This window comes from Patiria miniata, unplaced genomic scaffold (assembly GCF_015706575.1).
Source record: "Patiria miniata isolate m_02_andy unplaced genomic scaffold, ASM1570657v1 HiC_scaffold_3, whole genome shotgun sequence".
In the NCBI taxonomy this organism is placed as follows: domain Eukaryota; kingdom Metazoa; phylum Echinodermata; class Asteroidea; order Valvatida; family Asterinidae; genus Patiria; species Patiria miniata.
The window spans coordinates 8,505,165-8,526,797 of NW_024037069.1; the positions used below are offsets into that span (position 1 = coordinate 8,505,165).

Genomic DNA, 21,633 nt, shown 5'->3' on the forward strand with positions numbered 1-21,633 from the left:
CCCCCCCCCCCCCCCCCCTTGTGACGCCCATGCCTACTTATGTTACACCTGTGAATGGTCACTTATATTTCCGGGGAAGTGGGCAACAATTTATATTCGTTATGGTGAAGGGGGTGTTTCTTATGTATTAAGTAGTAGTTAATGTCATTATAACAGTTGGTGTTTTTATAACGGTGATGGGGTTGTAGAGCAAAGTATTGTAACACGTTTATTTGCAGAAGAGAGTAAAACTATAAGAAAGGACATATTGGAGCACTTCATAATTATGTCAAGCACCACATGTTAAATGTATTTATTACAAAACTGTGAAAATGAAATCAGGTACAATGCACACACGAATTTTTTAGTAATAATGTATTTGCATTCATTACAGGGTAGTACTTCGACAAAACTCAGGGGATATAATTGTAGTAAAATTTCGGAGCGATTTTCGCAAGGGACGTCGGTCCAGGCTTGTTTAGCATAGGCAAAAACATTCCATGAAAGACTTTCAAGCAAGACGGGTAATCATTCCATAATTATTCTTGGGTACAACTAAGCCAAGGATATAACTTTAAAAAAGGATGGACATAAAACAGCAGAAAAGAGTGATTATTTTTGCACTATTTCATTTTCATGACTTCTAAATAATAAAATTATGGCTAGAAGAAAAATGTGTTTTGAATGGGTAAAGAGAAAAAGCAGGAATCTTGCAGATGAACTGGAAAGAATAGGTGTGTCACGTCTTTGTCTTGAGTCGAGATTCTTGCTTTGGGGACTGGTTGAAGCATGCACTGGAGCATGCTTGGAGCATGGTTGGAGCTGGTCATGTGATGTGGGTGTCATCGGGAGTCCTGTGTAAAGGAGTAACAAAGAAAACTTGTAAAAAAAAATACATCGGCTAACAATAGCTACAAATAAATTGTTCCTGCGCGGTTTGTGCCTTACGATTCTGCGCGCCGTGCGTGCTCACAGCACATCGCGCAGTAATCGCCATCTTTATTTTCGGGTTGCGTGTTTTCACTGTGCTGTCATCGTAATTTCCCCCCCCCCCCAAAAAAAAAATTCTCTAAAAAAATCAAAACCCGGCCCTCTATCTATGACATACCTGTTTATTGAGAATGTCTCCAACTATTTTGGTCGGGCTTTTTTAAAGTGGATTTTGTTCCCTATAGGAACCGGGCCCTACTAAATACTACACGATCGCCATGTCCGAGGCCCACGCGATTGGGTCACACTTTTCACAAACAACAATTGTCATTGCCAGCAGTGGTGTTCGAAAGAATACTTATCCTTTGCCAGAGGTGTTCGAAAGAATTACTACTAACTATAATCTACTATTGGAGTGTCATAGCACAAATCGGACTTACCATTGAAAGAGAAAATTGTAGCATAATCAATGCATCAAACGACCATCAAACGAAGCTAGTAGTAGTGCTGAGAAAATGTGGGGCAAGCATGCCTTTAGCTTTGCATGTTGCATGGAATACCGTTGCATGCGCTGCAGCGCATGCTCCTCTATACGAACGTACGTATACGTATACGTGGCACGACAGGTGTAGCGTGAATATCCGACTCCATGAAATGTGGACTCATTGGTAGTACTGCGCACGCGTGAGTACGATACTGTGCTATTTTTAGGATCATTTCGGGAGAGTGACCTGTCACGTGCGAGGGATCAACCAATAATAGGGAAATAGGGGTCCGATTTTCATAGGAGTCGAATTTTCATGTGACACCGGCCCATACGCAAGATGGCCGGCGCGGCCCAATGGGGAAGGGAATTATGGGAAATAGGGTTGGAAATAGCCGGGCCCCGTTCCGCATCCCCCGCGGCCAACGGGCGCTGGCGGGTCGGGAGACCGGTCGGGAAAATGGCAGCGCCCTCCAATCATTTTCGTGATTGTAGTATAGAAGTGATTTTGTTTTGCATGTTTTTCAGCACTCAAGGTCCAGTCTGGCTCAGTGATGAGTGATACACTCGGTGGATCGGTCGGGTCAGTTGGTCGGTTGGTCGGTCGGTCACCGGTCGGTCGGTCGTTCGGTCGGTTGGTCAGTCAGTTTTTTTTCCCTTCCCACTTGTCAGAACCGAGCATAGACTTGGACCATTTGTTTTGCCTCGTACAGTACAGGGCCCGGGAGTAAGGCTTTTACACAGCTATCCAATGCTGAACAATGGATCGAGTTCATCTCATACCGCAAAGCATTTATAAGAATAGGCACTTTTTGTTCCCTTGTAAACCGGACACTAGTTGCGGGAGGGACGTAGTTTAAGTTGGAAAAACGACTCAAAAGGTGGCGATTCTTTGATTCATTCGAATAAAAAAAATCTCCACTTTTTCGTCGTTTCTCCTTGACATAATATTAGATCAGCCTCTATCCTTCAACTTTGTTAGGCCCTTGTAAACAAAACAATTCCTCCAACCTGTCGTCAGACATTAAGGACAGTTCTATATTTAATTAGTCACTCAACAAATTACGTAGACAACGAAATCATTTAGAAAAATTTACAGAAAATTCAGTTTTTGTTTGTACTGAATAAACGTATTCTACTATAATTCCTTTTTTGGCCACTGTGTGATTATAATTACTACGACCACTTCTATTGCTTCTTTGAATAATTTTATGGCTTTTCTTTGCTTGGTTTTTGAAGAACAACGACTCTCCCGTGTTTTCAATCAATTATTCTTTCGCCTAAATTCCAGTGTATTTCCCTTTTATAGAAAGACACCAAAAAGTCGCAACTGCAACCGTGCAGCTATATACAAATGCAAGAAATACGAGAAAATAAACATCCTAAATAAAAGTGAAGAGTACAAATAATACTCGTCTTTTATTTCCTCTGAATATGTGTTTTTTTATATTCTCCAACTAACTTTGTTTTTAACTCATATTGTCTCAGAATTCCATCTTCTTTCGATAACTTGTTTTAACTTATCTTCGCTCATCACGTTTGAATTGCATACAGCTTTTATTCTTAAAAAGTATCTTGGGTGCATTATGCTCTATTGTCGTTCTTTTATCCCGTGTGTAGTCGTTAATTGCTCCATTGATTTACTTCGTTATTTGTTATGTTTTATTTCACACATTATGTTCTCTTTTAAATCTATTTACTTTTACTTCTTTACATCTTCTAAATCGTCTTTAAAATTGGTACTTCTCTTTTTTATTTTTCCTTTACAAGAATAGTATCGATAAGGACAGCATCTGTGTCTAATGTTGCCACCCTACCAAAGCAAAACTTCAGATAAAAAATAAGGACGTAACTAATGATAATAATTATCACCACCTTGGATGTTGGTTGTTTCATTAATTAATTAAAACAAAAGACGCGTCTACACTGAAGCTGTTACGGATGTCATGGCCGGCCCGCCACGGCGTACCGTCGATCGGTGATTTCGACCGGTCGGCCACAGGAGCACCAGGAACATGACGGCGGCGCTGAAGATGCCCACGGCCAACGCCAGGCCGTTGTAGGCCAGCCGGTAGGGGCGGTTGTCGTACAGCAGGCACGCCCCTTGTTGGCCCGCGCACGATTCCTGCCACACTACGCACGCCCCGTCGATAACCATTCCGAATACCTGGCCTGAGGCGACAACCCCTAAACAAAATATACAATTACAGGTCATAGGCAGTGGTGTATATAAACTGGGGTCAAATTTGCTGGGCACAATTTTCTTTTCAACCCCCTCCTTGCCCTCCCCGCTCCCCCTCCCACTCGGATCCCCCTCCCCTGAAAAAATCCCAAATTCTGATGCGCCTTTGACAATAAGTTGCTTAACTGGGCACACCTTACGAAAAATGTCCAAAGTATTTTTGTTTGTTCTACAACACATCATCTGACAAGAGGGGGTGCGGTTAGAGTTTCCAGTGACTACTAGGCAGCCTCGTTCCCCATGGGTACGATCTTGCTGCGCCATGTTGTTTCCCATCATGCCTTGCGCGATCTTAACCCCTGGAATTGTGTAATTTAAATGTGTCAAAATATGGCACATTATAATTAGGCTGCAGTTTATCCGTTTTACCTGCCGACGCCATCTTTAAAATGATAAAAGTTGTGACTCTGAAGAATCAATCCTTCCAATCAAAACGTTTGGACGTTGCGTTATCTAGCAAAGATTTGTATCAAATGTACGCACCCTTTCGTCCCTTTACAACCGAAGATACAGGGTTTTTTTAGCGAAAAAAACGAGGCTGCCATAATCCATTTCGTACAGGCATCGCTACTTTTGAATAACAATTTTTTTCGCACGCAACCTCGTGCCCCGTGGGTACGATCTTGCAGCGCCATGTTGTTTCCCATCATGCCTTGCGCGATCGTAACCCCTGGAATTGTGTAATTTAAATGTGCCAAAATACGGTACATTATAATGAGGGCTGCAGTTTATCCGTTTTACGTGCCGACGCCATCTTAAAATGTTAAGAGTTGTGATTTTGAAGAATCAATCCTTTCAAACACAACGTTTGGACGTTGTGTTAATTAGCAAAGATTTGTATTAAATGTACGTATCCCTTTCGTGCCTTTACAACCACAGATACAGGGGTTTTTATAGCGAAAAACGCGGCTGACATAATCCATATCGTACAGGCATCGCGACTTTTGAATCCTATTTTTTTTTTCGTGCGTGACGTTACGTGCAAAGCACGCGATCGCATTATGGGGGCGCCCGGCGTGCAATCTTCGAAATGCGCGCGCAGTACGCTGTGAGTAGCCATTCAGCGTCATTTACGTCATCATCACAGCCAGGGGTTAGTGTAAGGAACGAGCACGCACCCCTGGAGTCGAAGCTGTTTTGTACGTGACGTTGCGTGCAAAGCACGCGAGCGCATTATGGGCGCGACCGGCGTGCAATCTTCGAAATGTGCGCGCAGTACGCTGTGAATAGCCAATCAGCGTCATTTACGTCATCATCACGGCCAGGGGTTAGTGTAGGGAACGCGCCCGCGCCCATGGAGTCGAGGCTAACTACTAGGTGACGCCCTTCACGGCCTCTTTAATTTGTCGAAATGTATTGCCAAAAACTATACCGAGGACATAATCTGCCAAGCACCATAGCACCACACAAATACATAGCCACGCCTCTGTCCCGTTCCCAAATTGTATATTCTACCATGCAAAGTCTAAAAATGCATTGTAAAAACTGTGCTTTAGTGCCTCTAGAATTTTATTTTTATAACTTCATCACGCGTCATCATAACTTCATGAGCTTACCAATAACTTGCGTCAAATAGGCCACAGATAACGCCACAAGTCTGCTCTCTGACGTCACTGACCTGTTTCAGAGAACAAAAATAGACGTGAAGCATTGATGTGACGTCGATATCAAGCCAGGTACTCACAATCACAAGTCAAATTTAATAAGTCAGTCAAAAGTCTAACTGGAAGTTATCGCGTCACAACTATCACTTATCAGGTAATTTGAAAAGCTTATTACTCGTGCAAGATTATTTTTGAGGACTTGTAAGGACTTATGATGGTTTGTGAGAACTCGTGGGGACTTGTGAGGACAATGTGAACTTGTGAGGAAGTTTGAGGACTTGTGCGGACTTGACTAAAACTTCGTTTTCTGTTTCACTGAGGTTTTAGACCCTCCAAATTCTTCGAGTCGGCCCCCCCCCCAAAAAAAAAAAGAAAACTGAAAACGTTGGCCTTGCCAAAGTTATGGGCCTTAGTGTAATAAAAAAAAAATTACAGACCTTGGTTGAGTTTTCGCTAGCTTTGCCTTATTGTCTCAACCCCGTCATAATTAACTTACCTCACGATTATTGTAAGACGGAGGAGATCTCCGAAAGTCGCCAAGACAAAGACGCCAGTCAGAACGAGGAGAAACGGCACGGCAGATGTACACTGTGTCCCGCAAGCGCCGTCTACGACGGAGGCAGAACGAGCGGTGGAGTACAAACTTCCATCGCCGAGCATCATCGGGCATGCGCAGTCAGAGAAGTTGCCCTGCATTTTCAGAGTAAAACGGGTAAAAGAAATCTGAATCCAAGGGGAAGTTTGAAGCAGTCTACCTGCTGGTGTTAAAATATTCAGTTTCAACTATTAATTCATCATCGTATAACACTTATCGACAACCTTTTTCTTGAAATTAACAGAAAAATTAAAAATGGTTTCATTTAACACGGTATTAACCTTTGGGATAGTCCGAATGACGCAATTAAGGCATCCTTAACTATTTGTCCCCCCCCCCAAAAAAAAAACCCCCCACTAAAACATAATGTTAATGACCTTTCCGCCGATTATTTACGAAATAACTTCTCAGCTTATAGACGAACACGACTTGGACTTGGCTATGATGTCATTTGGAAGGCCTCAGATAGCAAGCTAAATTATTTTAGGAAATCATTTCCATTTTACTTGGGCACCGATGACTTTACACCCGGCGTGGCACGGTGAGAAGTACGTCAGACCCGCATCGGAGCACATGGGTGCGTACAGAGCCATGGAGCACGAGCAGTTCTGGTTGCAAGGTGCTTCCAAATCAACAGAAGCCGAGCTGCATAAGATAAAGAAAACAAAAGAAAAAGGGGAGAGTAAATTAGAAAGGTATGACAGTATCGAGGACTGAACGTCATAAAGATGCATGCTAAGCACACAATTGTTTCGCTATAAGACAGATCTCCGTCCCGTTTGAGGGGGCGAAAGCAGTATAACCGTTTTGAAGACTTCACTCGCACCCAAGGCAGTCTAGGGGCTAGACGTTGCATGGTTTGATACGCGATGACCCGCCGCCGGCCGCCCAATCAATATTGCCCACTGACTTGCCAGCAGCAACGTCTAGGGCAACTCCCATTAGTTGTATTATGCGCACGCACCTATTTGACCTAATACATGCAGCGCACAATTAAAAAAAAATCATGGTTGTTCCGAAGCAAACTCTCAAATTTCTTAAAGTACAATCAAAGATTCCTTGGGCAAGGCACTTCACCCCCACTTGCCCCTCTCCACCCAGGAGTATAAATGTGTACCGGCATTAGCTGGGGAGTAACCTGCGATGGACTGGCATCCCATTCAGGGGGAGTAGAAATATTTTCAGTCGTTTCATGCCAAGGAAAACGGAGATAAACACCGGCCTGATGAGCCACATTGGCTCGGGACAGACTTTACTTTTACTACAATCAAAGATGCAGCAAGACCTTGTGCAACTTCATTGGTCAGCTCTTTTGTTGTGAGTATGTGTGGGTCTGAAAATGGACAGTTATTGCCTGCAGAAGTCGTGCCTGCATGCGCACTGGTTTCTCTCTTTTTTTTCTCGGGGAAGATTTCAGGAGACACCCTAGACGTTGCTGCTGACAAATCCGTGGGCGATGTTGGTTGGTCGTGATAGCGCCCTCTCGCGGCAGCGGGTTACGCGTATACCATGCAACGTCTAGCCCCTAGACTAAAGGGCACTGGTGAGTCCATTTTCTCAAGCCGGGGAAAGATTATATAAGACAAGCCCCGGAGAGCTTGGGAGAGATGTTTATTTTTGAACAGCCATCAAGAAGACATCCATCCTTCATACATCAGTTCTGCAAAATGTTAGTCACATCAGGGGGAGGGACGGTTTGTCTTAAACCACGTCGAAGCGTGCACTTCAATCTCAAATTTGTCATTATTTTGCCGGCCCCTTCGTGGAAAATGTAATAGCTCTAGAGAATGCATGTGGTTCGTTAGAATGTTATAAAACTTGTCCCAAAACGTGTGCAAGACGTTAACTGTTTAAATCATTCAAAGGCTCTGCAAGGCTTGGCTCTAAACCAGGTGCATTCACATGGCAATGATATTGGGGGAAACGTACTGTCCCGTCCTTTGTTTGACCCATGGGTACGTTACATCATGATGTAAAAAATAACCCCCAAAACACAGCCCTCATGAGGAGGTAGGACAAACATTAAACCTTTCAAGTTATTCGCATCATGCGTATAAACGGGGTCGTATCGTAACTCCGACACCTCATATTTAACACCGACGCCTGATAAGTCCGAAATTTCGGAATCACGAGGCGTCGGATTCATGAGGCATTGGGCCTTGGGGATTCGGCCTCATAGCTCTGAGACTGTACTGGTGTAGCCCTTTAAAACCAGGGATGCCAACTTTGGGAACTTAGTCGCAAATGTTGTCTCTCTAGCATTCATTACGTGGTAAGGGCTACCTCAAGATGTACAAAAACTACTGGTACGAAGCCCTTTCTGCTCGCCACACATCATTCGATATAAAACAATTATGTTGTGTACGGTGAGATGTACCAGGGGCGATTTTCAACCTCTTGTGCCTTTGGGAGGTGTAGATTTCCTACCTGCTCACGCCATCGTACGTGGAGAACACACCAGCTACGTTGTCGTTGGAGCAGCCTATAACCATGAGCAGAGCCATGCCGACTACACACGCCGTCAGCACGACGCAGGTCAGGCGGACGGTACCGTGCAGTGTTAGCTCCAGTTTCTTCACCAAGAAACCCGCTAACAGTTCCCCAACGGCGTAGGCAGGGGCGAGCAGCACACCTGTTGAAAACACGTGCAGATAAATCATAGCTATGAAAATAATAAGTAATAGTGTATATTTATAAAGTGCATGTAAGGCCAAAAAAAAAAGTCTCCGGTTTCTGGTATGGAGCTTGCCCAAAAAGTGGTGCGGCGACGCGGCTTTTTTTTTTTTTTTTACCTGATTTGTTTTGCTTCCAATGACTGCAAATGGTGCCCGACTAAACTTAGTGCAAATATATGGGAGTCCAGAGAGGCCACATAAAGCTTATTCTTGACCATAACCCAATCTAAAAATACGTTAAAATTGTGCAGCAGCATGATTCCAGTCAAACCAGTGAGTTTGGCGGTTTTGAGACATCATCTTTTATTGAAAAAAAAAACGTTTTCATTTTGCCGACGCGCATGGCAACGGCGACGCGCGCGCATACCAGAAACCGGAGACTTTTTTTTTGGCCTTAGGATGCAGCCTCATAAAAGCAACCTGTCGGCTGGCTCCTTAGGCCGAATAAAAAAAAACATGTTTCTCGTCCGGGTGTTTGAAAAAAAAAGGAGGAAGCGGGGCTTTTCATTTTTTGTCATGTTGTATTTTCAATAAAATAATTTTTAAAAAATGAATAACATAATATAATACATTTGCGGGGTGAATATACAAGAGAGGTCACCCACTGAAAAAAGGCGCTCTCTCTTGCCCACAATATTTCAAAAAAGGCGTATATGGACCTTATAGGTAGCAGTCATCAAGGCAATACATTTGTCTTGCTGTGACATACCAGAAATAAACCTTTTAAGCACTCATTGTTACTGAATTAAAATAACGAAGGATGCCCAAAAAGATGGCCGCTATACGCATAAAGTCTACCCATGAGGTCTAAGAAATACGACGGCTGCTCAAGTTTAAGGAATAAGTCAATCTGGCATGAAATGTCATCATGGCCTACGTCAAAGTGAAAATGCACAAAACGCTGCTCCGTCCCATGAATTCAAAACTTTTATTTTTCGATTCATTGACATTCAACGGTTGTATTAAAAAATGCTATCAAAAGCTTGGAAAACACAACGACTATCCTCTATCAATAGAATTTCTGTAGAAATATAACTAGGCCTATGCAGTTTTTCTAGTATATCTTTTCCTGCTCAGTCTTGCAATTGACTTTGTACATGTATTTCGTTAATCTTTCAGAAATTTGAGATAATTAACACACTGTTATAATGCAACTCAAAATAATTATAATATACACGACTACATGTAATTGTCGCACAGATTTTTCATATTATTCAGGGAATTATTGTAATTAAGGGAATTATTGTTGTTAATGTATTTTTACTCTGTTGGACGGTTTTTAATCAAATTTGGTATACTACTTTTAATTGGATAGTTGTATTTTTGGGAGACAGGTGTTTTTACCAATTAATCTGAATAAATAAAGTATTATTCCATCCTGTATGCTCACTGTCTGTCCCTTTGCCAGATTCATGCTATTGTGTCTCATTCAGTGCACATCACTGGAGTTCGTTTCATTCCCTTTAACGGGTTTCTATCATTCCGTTCCCCCTGTGAGCGTCCTTCGTTTGTCTTCTCAGGCCAAACAAAAGTCTCCGGTTTCTGGTATGGAGCTTGCCCAGAAAGTGGTGCGGCGACGCGGCTTTTTTTTTTTTTACCTGATTTTTTTGCTTCAAATGTCGGCTGATGACTGCAAATGGTTCCCGACTAAACTTAGTGCAAACATATGGGAGTCCAGAGAGGCCACATAAAGCTTATTCGCGACTATAACCCAATCTAAAAACACGTTAAAATTGTGCAGCAGCATGATTCCAGTCAAACCAGTGAGTTTGGCGGTTTTGAGACATCATCTTTCATTGAAAAAAACAACTTTTTCATTTTGCCGACGCGCATGGCTACGGCGACGCGCGCGCATACCAGAAACTGGAGACTTTTTTGGGGGCCTAACCACCAGTATCGGTGCCAAAGGCGCCACATCATTATGAAACATTTCAAAGACATCTCATGGGGAGCATACACCTCCATTCTTCCATTTCGGCACGAGACAGCTTAAATCAATCACTGATCATCTGTGCCGCCACGGGTTTAATCCCGGGTGGGGAGAAGCAGTAAATGACAAAACATCTTGCAAAAGGACACAAACACACACAGACACGCTAGCATACGTTACATACCTATAGTAGGGACATTCTTTTGTTTTCGTGTAGTTTTGAAAAAAACCTGTTGAATAAAAACTAATTTTACTCACACTGTGAAAACTCTTTCAACCCAATTTTTTTTCTATTGTTCCCTTTAGTGTTTCTCTTCATTTTGCCACGGATAAACCTAACCCAAAAATGCATCTAAACCTGTTTTCCAGAGAGGAGGAAACATTGTGTGGACGAGGCCAAGTCCACACAACATCGCTGCTACCTGGTTTATGTGGACATCTTTTGTTGAGAAGTCCACACTGAGAATGTAATGCTTGTTATTTGCCTAAAGTCGGGGACCCCTATTGTCCTTCTTTTGTTTGTACTTTTTTAGGAAGACCTCCTATATGTTTTGTTCACGAATCAAAATTGGCGACCTCTCGGGACTTGGGGATCCTATTATCCTCTTTTGTTCAACGTCCCCAATGGAATGCAGAAACAAACTCACGCACACAAGACCTGCAGAATTACATGCAGTTCACGAATTCAATGCTCCAGACCACAAGGTGTCTCAACACATTGCGTCAGTAACCGTTTAAACAATGGACAGCAATGTTTCATTATCCTTTCTGTAGGTTCGATGGGCACAATATGAGAGCGGTATTTAGAGTGGGTAAATATGAGTAACTACTACAGAGTTTGCCCTATCGAAAATAACAGTGGCGTAGCATTCGGGGAGGGTCCCTTATGTTTTGTCGCAAGAGTCCTTTTTTTTGCACAAGTGCATGTTTCAACGAGTCCCTTTTTGTCAAAGATGCCCTTTTTTTAAAACGTTCCGCAAACGTCGACAGTTGTGCAGCCATGACGAGCGCCACCTTTTGTCCCATAGTGCCCATGAACGTCCGCTTTGAACAGCGCCCCTAGTAGAAAAATGGTGTAAAGTTTCCAACCAAGTTGCCAAGGAATTCAGTAGCGAGTTATAATCTCCCTTGACTATATATATTTCTCTCAGATCATTGTAACTGCATAGAGTAATAACGGTCCTGTTACATCCTGTATTCCAAACATACCTGTCAAGAGATCAGCAGTCTGTCTGTCGTACCCAAACTGTACCTCCAGATACTTGGGGACAAATATCCCGTAGCCGAACATGATGAAATAGAAGGTACTCTGGGACAGACACGTCAGGGAACATGTCGGGTTCTTCAAAGTCCTCCAGACAGTCCACATGAACTCTGTATCAACCGGAACAAATCCCACCACGATTACAAAAACAAACATTAACGGAGTTTATTGTTTTTGACAAAAGATACTAATCACACTGAAAGACACTGAGCACTGTTGCCCGTCATAATTAAAGAACACAAATTTCTTCCCGATTTTTTTCTTCAATTTCTACTGGTAGGTTAAATAAACAGTAAGCCTACGTAACATCGCGTACTGCAAAGACGTCCACAAACGGATTGTAGAGGTTGACAACGATTATGATGAATACGTCATTGACTTCAAAATAATAGGGGTTTAAAAGCTCGTGGCTTTCTAAAAGGCCGAAAGTGCCATTAAAGTCTAATCCGGTTACATGTTAATGCATGCCTGTTTTTCCTCAAACAAATCCAGATTGTGGGTGAAACAGAATTTCTTTTGGTTTTGATTAACTGTCACACTTTCAGAATAATCAGGCCGATTTTGTCCCTTCCTTTCCAGGATGGATGAAAAATCCTGCAAGGTGTCATTCGACAGGATCACAAAATTTTGGCAGTTTATCTCACTGTTTTTGACGGAGCAGCGGAACCGCTGATTGAACACTAGGAGGTGAAACATTAATAATAGGAAGGGAAACCTTAAGTGACGTCATTTGCAGTATAGTTCTGGTATTGCTAAATGTTCGTGCCTCTGCCTTTTTTTTTCTTTTGAAAAGCGGCTGGAAGGGCTTAGCTTACACCACAAAATTCACGTCATGAAACGTTTGCCACGAAATTCGCCGAGTTATTTAATATTCGCGAATTTCGTAGCCCGTAAAGTTGGCGTGGCCTCACAAAATTGCAGTAGCACGCACATTTTGCGCCGAGTATAAGCCGGACATACTGAATAATGGCGGCCTCGCTTTTAAAGAAAGGCCATAATATGGATTAGTTACTTATTATGCTTACCTTTGATGTCCAAAAACTGATGGTTCCCTTCATTAACGTTCTCAGCCTCGTGTGTCTCGTTAATTGTGAACTTCTCCGTTGTCTCGTGCTCGTCATCAGGCTGGCGATGTGCTGATGACGGCATCCGGCGCGGGAAAAGCGGGAAGAGAGCGGCCGAGAGGCAAAAGAGAACAGCAAGGACGATGAAGCCCAGCCACCAAGCTCCGATCCAGCCTGGGTCTCCCGGCCCAGGGACAGGTCGGTCTCAGGTCCAACCAGCCGGTAGAAGTCCACCCAGATACCGATGAAGGCTGCGGCCAGCATGACCCCGACAACTGGTCCCATGCCCAGGACCGCATTGATGATGCCTGAAATCGAGACGTGCAGCAGGTTTTAAAACTAAAACCATTGATAAAAGGAGCGTTTCCAAAATTACCCTCCAGGCATATTGTACCCTACAGTTGTGTCACTGAAGAGTCACCGAGGAGTGCAGTTATCCAGCCAGCCCCCCCCCCCCCCCCCCCACGGTGATTTGTTTTCAATCGGCTGGGGGATGCCGGTGACAATGTCATTTTAAACGAAGTTACCTACATTTTTAGTACACTTAGTCAGCTGGTTTATATCATCTCACATATGCAATTTGAAATTTTCAGGGATTATGAAACACTATAAAACCAAAATCCACCTGATGCCAATTTCAATCCCAGTAGAGTGTTTTCCTAGCATTGTTCTTTAGCCGAAGTGAAGAATGTACAATTGAATACCCATTTTAATATGGTGTGACATGTAAACATTCGTCCTCCCCGTTCACTTTGATGCTGGATGGGAAACAAACCACAAACGAAAAGTGAAATATTATTATCTGAATCGTTTTCTGCGCGCGAAGCCCCGTAGTAATGACCCGCCCATAAAAGGCATCAAGTGGTTTTGAACTTCTTGAGGTATCGTTAAGTCATGATCCTGTGAGTTTCAAGCATTGTACCCAAAAATGAATATGGGCCCCAACAAGCCCACTGACTAACTGTTATCAACAGGCAATACACTCGGAAGTGAAACCATGATTTTGGGATAACTAGACCTGTGAAGGCACCGAATTTAACAATGTTGTGCTATTGAGCAGGCATACTATAGCTGGGTTGATTTTCTGCTGACAAAATAATTTCGATCTTTAATTAATTTTCGGCTCTCCTAGCAACGAGACCCTCCGTGCTTATACCACATGTGGGATGTGTGACGTTAAATATGGAGGTAGTCCAGTATTTCCGTCACATTTATGGGACTAAGGGGCGGTATTCATACCATTTAATGGGGTTGTAAATAAAAATATCCAATCTTGCCTCCCCCAATTTCTGAGCGGGGCACGAAAGGGAGAGAGTGCCCCAGCGAAGGGGGGGGGGGGGTTTGGCGTGGGGCCCCATAAGTACACCACTTCTACCCGTGGCGATCTTCACAAATGTCAAACACTCTTCTGTCTCTCACTTCTTACTTAGTCTTTGTCCGTCAGTCAATCGTGTCAAAAACAAATGTTGTTGGTTTAATTTGGTGGGGTGCTATCGCTCAGTGTTTCCCTTACCAATGTAAACCGCAGTGGTTCCAGGCGATGAACAATCAGCTACGTATGCGATACCGATCGGATAGGATATCATACCAACGCCTTGCAAAAACATCCCCAGGTAGAATAGCGACATGGAGGCAGAATCGACGGCAACATTGTCACTCACAGATGAGCATTCCTCGGTGATGTCGGAGTCGTAGCAGGCGGAAGTCTCACCGGCGAAGCCCTGCGTGGAGTTATCGCCAGTTGCCAGCACAACACTTGGGGGAAGGTAAAGATCATGAAGAAAGGCCGGCAGGGCAAGCATCAACGCACCAAGGCCAAGTGATATCCCAGAGACACCAAGCAGGCAAGGCTTGCAGCCTGGGACCACCGTGCCGACGCAAAAGGCCAGGAGGATACCGAGGATTCCCCCGACGCAATAGACAGTAGTCATGCTTCCCAGCTCGGTCAGCGTGAGCTGGAAGTGAGCTTCCACGGTGGTGATGGTGCCCGTACTCATACCAATGTTGATGCCATCGATGGCCGTGTAGACACACATTGCCACCAGAAACACCCAGGGCCGGGCCAAGCGCTTTAGGAAAGGCGGCTCCCAGCAACGAATGCCGCACCCATCCGCTTCGCGAGCCGGTAAAATGTCCAGAGTTTTCGAGTATTTTGCAGAAGATTCCGCCATGATATGTTACTCTCCGTTAAGGAGAATACACGAGAAAGTTTGGATTCGCAATTTAAGAATTCACGAGGCGCGAAGCCTGTTGTATGGTGGCCGTTCATTGCCGTTCCCCTTTTTCAGTAAATATTTCAAAATTTACCGCTCTACATAGTTTTCTTTTCAAAATGTTTAAAAAAATATTTAAGTTAATTCAAAAAAATAAAATTCTTATAAAAATAATTTCAAAATTAAAATTCTTATAAAAGTAATTTCAAATTTAAAATGCTTATAAAAATAATTTCAAATTTAAATTTCTTATAAAAATATTTTCAAATTTAAATTGCTTTTAAAAATAATTTAAAATTTAAATTTCTTATAAAAATATTTTCAAATTTAAATTGCTTATAAATATAATTTCAAATTTAAATTTCTTATAAAAATATTTTCAAATTTAAATTGCTTTTAAAAATAATTTCAAATTTAAATTTCTTATAAAAATATTTGCAAATTTAAATTGCTTATAAATATAAATATAATTTCAAATTTAAAATGCTTATAAAAATAATTTCAAATTTAAATTTCTTATAAAAATATTTTCAAATTTAAATTGCTTTTAAAAATATTTCAAATTTAAATTTCTTATAAAAATATTTTCAAATTTAAATTGCTTATAAATATAATTTCAAATTTAAATTTCTTATAAAAATATTTTCAAATTTAAATTGCTTTTAAAAATAATTTCAAATTTAAATTTCTTATAAAAATATTTGCAAATTTAAATTGCTTATAAATATAATTTCAAATTTAAAATGCTCATAAAAATAATTTCAAATTTAAATTTCTTATAAAAATATTTTCAAATTTAAATTGCTTTTCAAAATAATTTTAAATTTAAATTTCTTATAAAAATATTTTCAAATTTAAATTGCTTATAAAAATAATTTCAAGTTCATGTTTAAAATGAAAGTAGATTTTACACAAAATGAAAGCGATTCCAAAGTGAACTTCATATTCGTGACGGCCTATGGTTGCCACAGTATCCCACAGTGCTTTGCCGATGGGGATGCATAGAGTTAAACAATTCTATGTGGGGGCGATGGGCCGCGCGCTGTATCCAATATCGCGGTCTAGTACAGGGTAAGGACTAGTAGCAACTCTAGCTTTACAGTACAGATCGGTGTCATTGCGGAACCGAAGACACGAACGTGGGGCCTAGTGCTGACGGTTTTTACTCTCATAATGACTCTTGGAAGGAGGATAATGACCTGAAAGAAGAGATGGACAAGTATGTAAAGCAACTGCTTAAACGAGAGGAGATTCTCAGTTTCTAGCCCCATAAATGTGGCCAATTTACAGGACTACCTCCGTAAACATAGGCCACACGTCCACCATGTACATGTACATGTACGTGATGTACAAAAACTTGTCGCACTTTTTTAGATGTCTAATTTTCGTGAAATTTCATGTTGAAATTTTGATACGAAAACATGTGCAAACGAATCTTGAAATTTCACGAAATATAGACATCTGAAAAGGCAGCACTTTCTGATTAGACTTTAAAGAGGGTGAGTATGCTTCTAAAGCAAAAGTAAACTATAAACTAAGCCTAAATGTGAAAATCAAAATTTGACAAAGTGCGACAAGTTTTTGTACATGGTGGACGTGTGGCCTATGTTTACGGAGGTAGTCCTGTAAATTGGCCACATTTATGGGGCTAGACACTGAGAATCTCCTCTCGTTTAAGCAGTTGCTTTACATACTTGTCCATCTCTTCTTTCAGGTCATTATCCTCCTTCCAAGCGTCATTATGAGAGTAAAAACCGTCAGCACTAGGCCCCACGTTCGTGTCCTTCGGTTCCGCCATGACACCGATCTGTACTAAACTGTAAAGCTAGAGTTGCTACTAGTCCTTACCCTGTACTAGACTGCGCGATATGGGATACAGCGCGCGGCCCAACACCCCCACATAGAATTGTTTAACTCTATGCATCCCCATCGGCAAAGCACTGTGGGATACTGTGGCAACCATAGGCCGTCACGAATATGAAGTTCACTTTTGAAATCACTTTCATTTTGTGTAAAATCTACTTTCATTTTAAACATGAACTTGAAATTATTTTTATAAGCAATTTAAATTTGAAAATATTTTTATAAGCAATTTAAATTTGAAACTATTTTTATAAGAAATTTAAATTTGCAATTATTTTTATAAGCATTTTAAATTTGAAATTATTTTTTTATAAGAATTTTAATTTTGAAATTATTTTTATAAGAATTTTATTTTTTTTTAATTAACTTAAATAGTTTTTTAAAACATTTTGAAAAGAAAACTATGTAGGGCGGTAAATTTTGAAATATTTACTGAAAAAGGGGAACGGCAATGAACGGCCACCATACTGTTGTATAGATAATTGGTTATACAAAAGAAAGGGTATACAGACGGCTATTAGGGAGAGCACATAGCGGACGCACTTTTTAAGTGTGTTTTTGTATGCCGGTTCCCGATGAGGAGGTAATTGTACACATAAATCATATTTTAAGCGATGTATTGTTAGTTATTACAAGTGTACTGAACATGCCTATTCAGTAAAGGCCTTTCATAGCATTAAATTTGTTTTTCTTCTTCTTTCTTCGCGTTTTATGCTTGATAAAATTTCAATATTTGGAATAACGGAAATACCTTAATGCCTTTATTATTCCAAGTAGGTGAACAGGTGTTATGACATTAATAAATGTAACTTTATAAAATATATAGAGGCCTATGAGTTATAAAAGACGACTAAACAAAGAGATACGAGACACGTAAATTAAACACAGCATCACATTTTACATTCTCATTTACAAGTTGGTGTCAACAGTTTATTTTATTTCACACCACACTAAATCAATGACAATTTAATGACTTCTATATAACGATATTCTTGCGCTTTTCGTGCTCACTTGATCAGTTGTTGCTCGTTTCATTCCTTGTTCATTTGGCTCATTTGCTCATTTCTTGCTCATTTGCTCATTTCTTGCCTGTTTGCTCATTTCTTGCTCATAATTTGCTCATTCCCTGCTCATTTCTTACTCATTTCTTGCTCGTTTCATTCCTTGTTCATTTGGCTCATTTGCTCATTTCTTGCCCTTTTCTTGCTCTTTTCTTGCTCACTTGCTCTTTCTTGCTCACTTGCTCTTTCCTTGCTCATTTCTTGCTCATCTGCTCATTTCTTGCCCATTTGCTCATTTCTTGCTCATAATTTGCTCATTCCCTGCTCATTTCTTGCTCATTTACTTTTTTCTTACTCATTTCTTGCTCATTTCCTGATCAATTCTTGCTCATCTGCTCATTTCGCCGGCCATTCACAAATCGTTGCTATGCTCATTCTTTGATCATTGAAAAGAGATTTGAGGATGGGCGGCCAAATGAGCAGATGAGCACGAATTGATCAGGAAATGAGCATGAAATGAGCATGAAATGAGCAAGAAATGAGCTAATGAGCAAGAAAAGAGCAAGAAATGAGCAAATGAGCAAAAATGAACAAGGAATGAAACGAGCAAGAACTGATCAATTGAGCACGAAAAGCGCAAGAATATCGTTAAATAGAAGTCATTAAATTGTTATTGATTTAGTGTGGTGTGAAATAAAATAAACTGTTGACACCAACTTGTAAATGAGAATGTAAAATGTGATGCTGTGTTTAATTTACGTGTCTCGTATCTCTTTGTTTAGTCGTCTTTTATAACTCATAGGCCTCTATATATTTTATAAAGTTACATTCATTAATTTCATAACACCCGTTCACCTATTTGAAATAACAAAGGCATTGAGGTATATCCGTTATTTCAAATATTGAAATTTTAAATTATTTGGTCCAATCAACATCATCAAGCATAAAAAGCAACAAAAAAAAAGAAGAAACTTTTGAATGGCCCCTTAGTACCATTGGCATTGGGATACTATTCACAGTCAGTTCGCAGGATAGTCCACTCTGTGTCCCTCCCATCGGGTCAAAATGCACAGCCAGGCCGTACCACCGTCACCTCCTCACCCTTGGAGATGGATGATCATAGTTTCTCGCTTCTTTTGGGCCTTCATTTGCCTGGGAAGTTTCAAGTCGCTGGGCGTGCTCCTACCCCATTTTGTGGACAGTTTGTCCCCCACTACGGCAGTGGCTGGCTTGGTTAGCAGTTTCATGCTAGGTTTTGGCCTGCTGAGCTTCGGTAAGTCTATCGGTCGAGGCCATAGGTTTTAAGTGCTTTATACTCGGTGATTATCCGAACATTTAGAAATCTCAATACTGTGTGTGCAGGGGCGTAGCACGGTCATTTTTATGTGGCGGGGGTAAAAAATTGTTTTAAAGGGCACTTGCACATCCGTTGTGAATTGTAGACAGGGGGCGCTGTTCAAAACCGACAATTATGCACACAAAGGGCCAATATATGGTGCTTTTCAGGGCGATACATGTGCGAAATTCTGAAAAAGGCACCCAAAACGGCAGCCTGCCCAAAAAAAAGGCTCAACTTCTTTTTTGAAAAGGGCACTTGTTAAAAAAAAAAGGCACTTCGTAAAAAAAAGGGCAATCTTTATAAATTAAATAATTGGGGGGCACGTTGAACAAAGGGCATTTGAATGGAAAAAGGCAGTATTTACAAAATATTGGGGGGTAAATAGCCCCTTACCCCCCCCCCCCCGACATCCCCCCCCCCCGACATCCCCCCCCCCCACCCATCCACCCCGCTGGCTACGCCTATGGTGTGTGAGAGTCCAAAACCTTAAGGTATTGAAAACATGCAGTACAAGAAAATAGACTGACACGTAAAACAACCAGTCCAACAAAAATACTACATCAATCAACTGTGAAGAAACATCTGGCATGTCTGGATCTAGTCTCTATATCTACACATTTCTCCACAGTCATGAATGGAAAATATTAAAGAAAAAAGTTTTCTTTAAATATTGAATGGAGTCTTCAAATTAAATATCGAGTCTTGAAATTTAGTTGCTGAAGTATTGCAGACCTTTTCTTTGCCCAATGACAATTGTGGTGAATTTTGCTGGCTAAAGAGTGAGTAAAAATGGCCTTATTTTAACTGACAGGCAGCACGAATTCGCCCAGGGTAAATCGTGTTTGACAAACTTGCTTGAAACACTAGAAACGGTTACCCATGACCAGTGGCGTCACCAGACTTTTCAGTCTGGGGGGGCACAGGGGGGCACCAGCATTTGATGGGGGGGGGGGCACTTAGGTGGATACGGATCGCCGTCCTGGGGGAGGGGTCTAAGGGGAGGGGGTGCCCCCCTCCCCTTTGGAAAATTTTTGCATACGGAGGATGGGCTAGATGCAAAATGGTGCCACATTTGATGCTCATTTGAAGAAAATACGAATTACTGTGCTTCTTTGTCCTTATGAAAAACCAACTCAGATGATGGGAGTTGAATATAACAAAATATATATATTTTTTTATACCAACCCAAATCTCAGATGGGGGGGCACTCGGGGGGGCACTAGGTTTTCCAGGGGGGGGGGCACGTGCCCCCCCTGGCCCCCCCCCCCCCCCCCCCCCCCCCCCCCCCCCCCCCCCTTGGCGACGCCACTGCCCATGACCTAGACGAGGGCAGCGGTAGACATCATCTTTTTCGGCCTTCGACTCAGTCCCACATAGACGACTACTAGGAAAACTGTCTACGTATGGAATTGAAGGAAAGATAGCCAAGTGGATTGAGGGTTTTCTAGTTGACAGATCTCAGGTAGTAGCAGTAAGGAATGCTGGATCAAGTCATGCAGACGTTGCAAGCGGAGTTCCTCGAGGATCGGTGCTAGGACCGCTTCTTTTCATCCGGCACATCAACGACTTACCTGGAATAGTAAATTCAATCGTTCAGATGTTCGCCGATGATAGTAAAATGTTCACAACGATAAAGTCACCGGAAGACGCAGTCAAACTTCAAAGTGATATCGATGCGCTGCTGAACTGGTCCAAGATATGGCTCCTACGATTTATGCAGACAAATGCAAATCCATGCATATGGGAAACAACAACCCGGGATGTGTCTACCATGCAGATGAGAGACACCAAATTACGGGAAACAGCTCAAGAAAAAGACTTGGGAGTGTATATCTGCAACAACTGTAGGAAAGATTCCCACATCTGGCCATCAATAATTTTCCCCTTAAATGACCTATCAGCCATCAGAAAGTGATAATATGTCCTAAAAAGTGGAAATTAGCAGGGACAAATTGAGTTTTTACTAAGAAAACACTTAGAAATTTTTAGACCAGTCCCATAGGTTTGTGTACAGGGTTACAAGCGATGGCCAGATATGGGATTCTTTCCCAACTGTAAGTCGTCTGTTCAGTGTGCAAAGTCTGCTCAGAGTTATCAAAAAACAATTTCAAGCACATAACCAAGGATAGTTTTGCTGTTTTGTACAAAACATACATAAGGCCTCATCTTGAATACTGCGTCCAAGCATGGAACCCAGGACTGCGGAAAGACATCTACACATTGGAGAAAGTGCAAAAAAGAGCAACAAAACTGGTTCCTGCAGTAAGACATCTTAGCTATCCAGACAGGCTAGAGGCACTCAACTTGTATAGCCTAGAACAAAGGAGATCAAGAGGCAACCATATAGAAGTGGTAAAGATTTTCAACGGATATGACAAAACAGAACCAACAAGATTCTTCAAAATCTCCAACACAACAGAAACAAGAGGACACAACATGAAGATCTTTCA

At 41.6% G+C, this 21,633-nt stretch overlaps 1 protein-coding gene across 1 annotated transcript in view; it reads right to left on the bottom strand.

Annotated features, from left to right (window-relative positions):
* Positions 1 to 3,053: 3,053 nt before the first annotated feature.
* Positions 3,054 to 21,633, bottom strand: part of LOC119736430 (solute carrier organic anion transporter family member 2A1-like) — a 36,971-nt gene continuing 18,391 nt past the window's right edge. The window contains exons 6-8 of the mRNA XM_038210448.1: positions 5,736 to 5,929; positions 5,192 to 5,253; positions 3,054 to 3,580 (exon numbers count right to left, since the gene is read on the bottom strand). Coding sequence (XP_038066376.1) covers positions 3,315 to 3,580; positions 5,192 to 5,253; positions 5,736 to 5,929 — 522 coding nt within the window. The 3' untranslated portion in view covers positions 3,054 to 3,314. The remainder of the gene's footprint in view (positions 3,581 to 5,191; positions 5,254 to 5,735; positions 5,930 to 21,633) is intronic.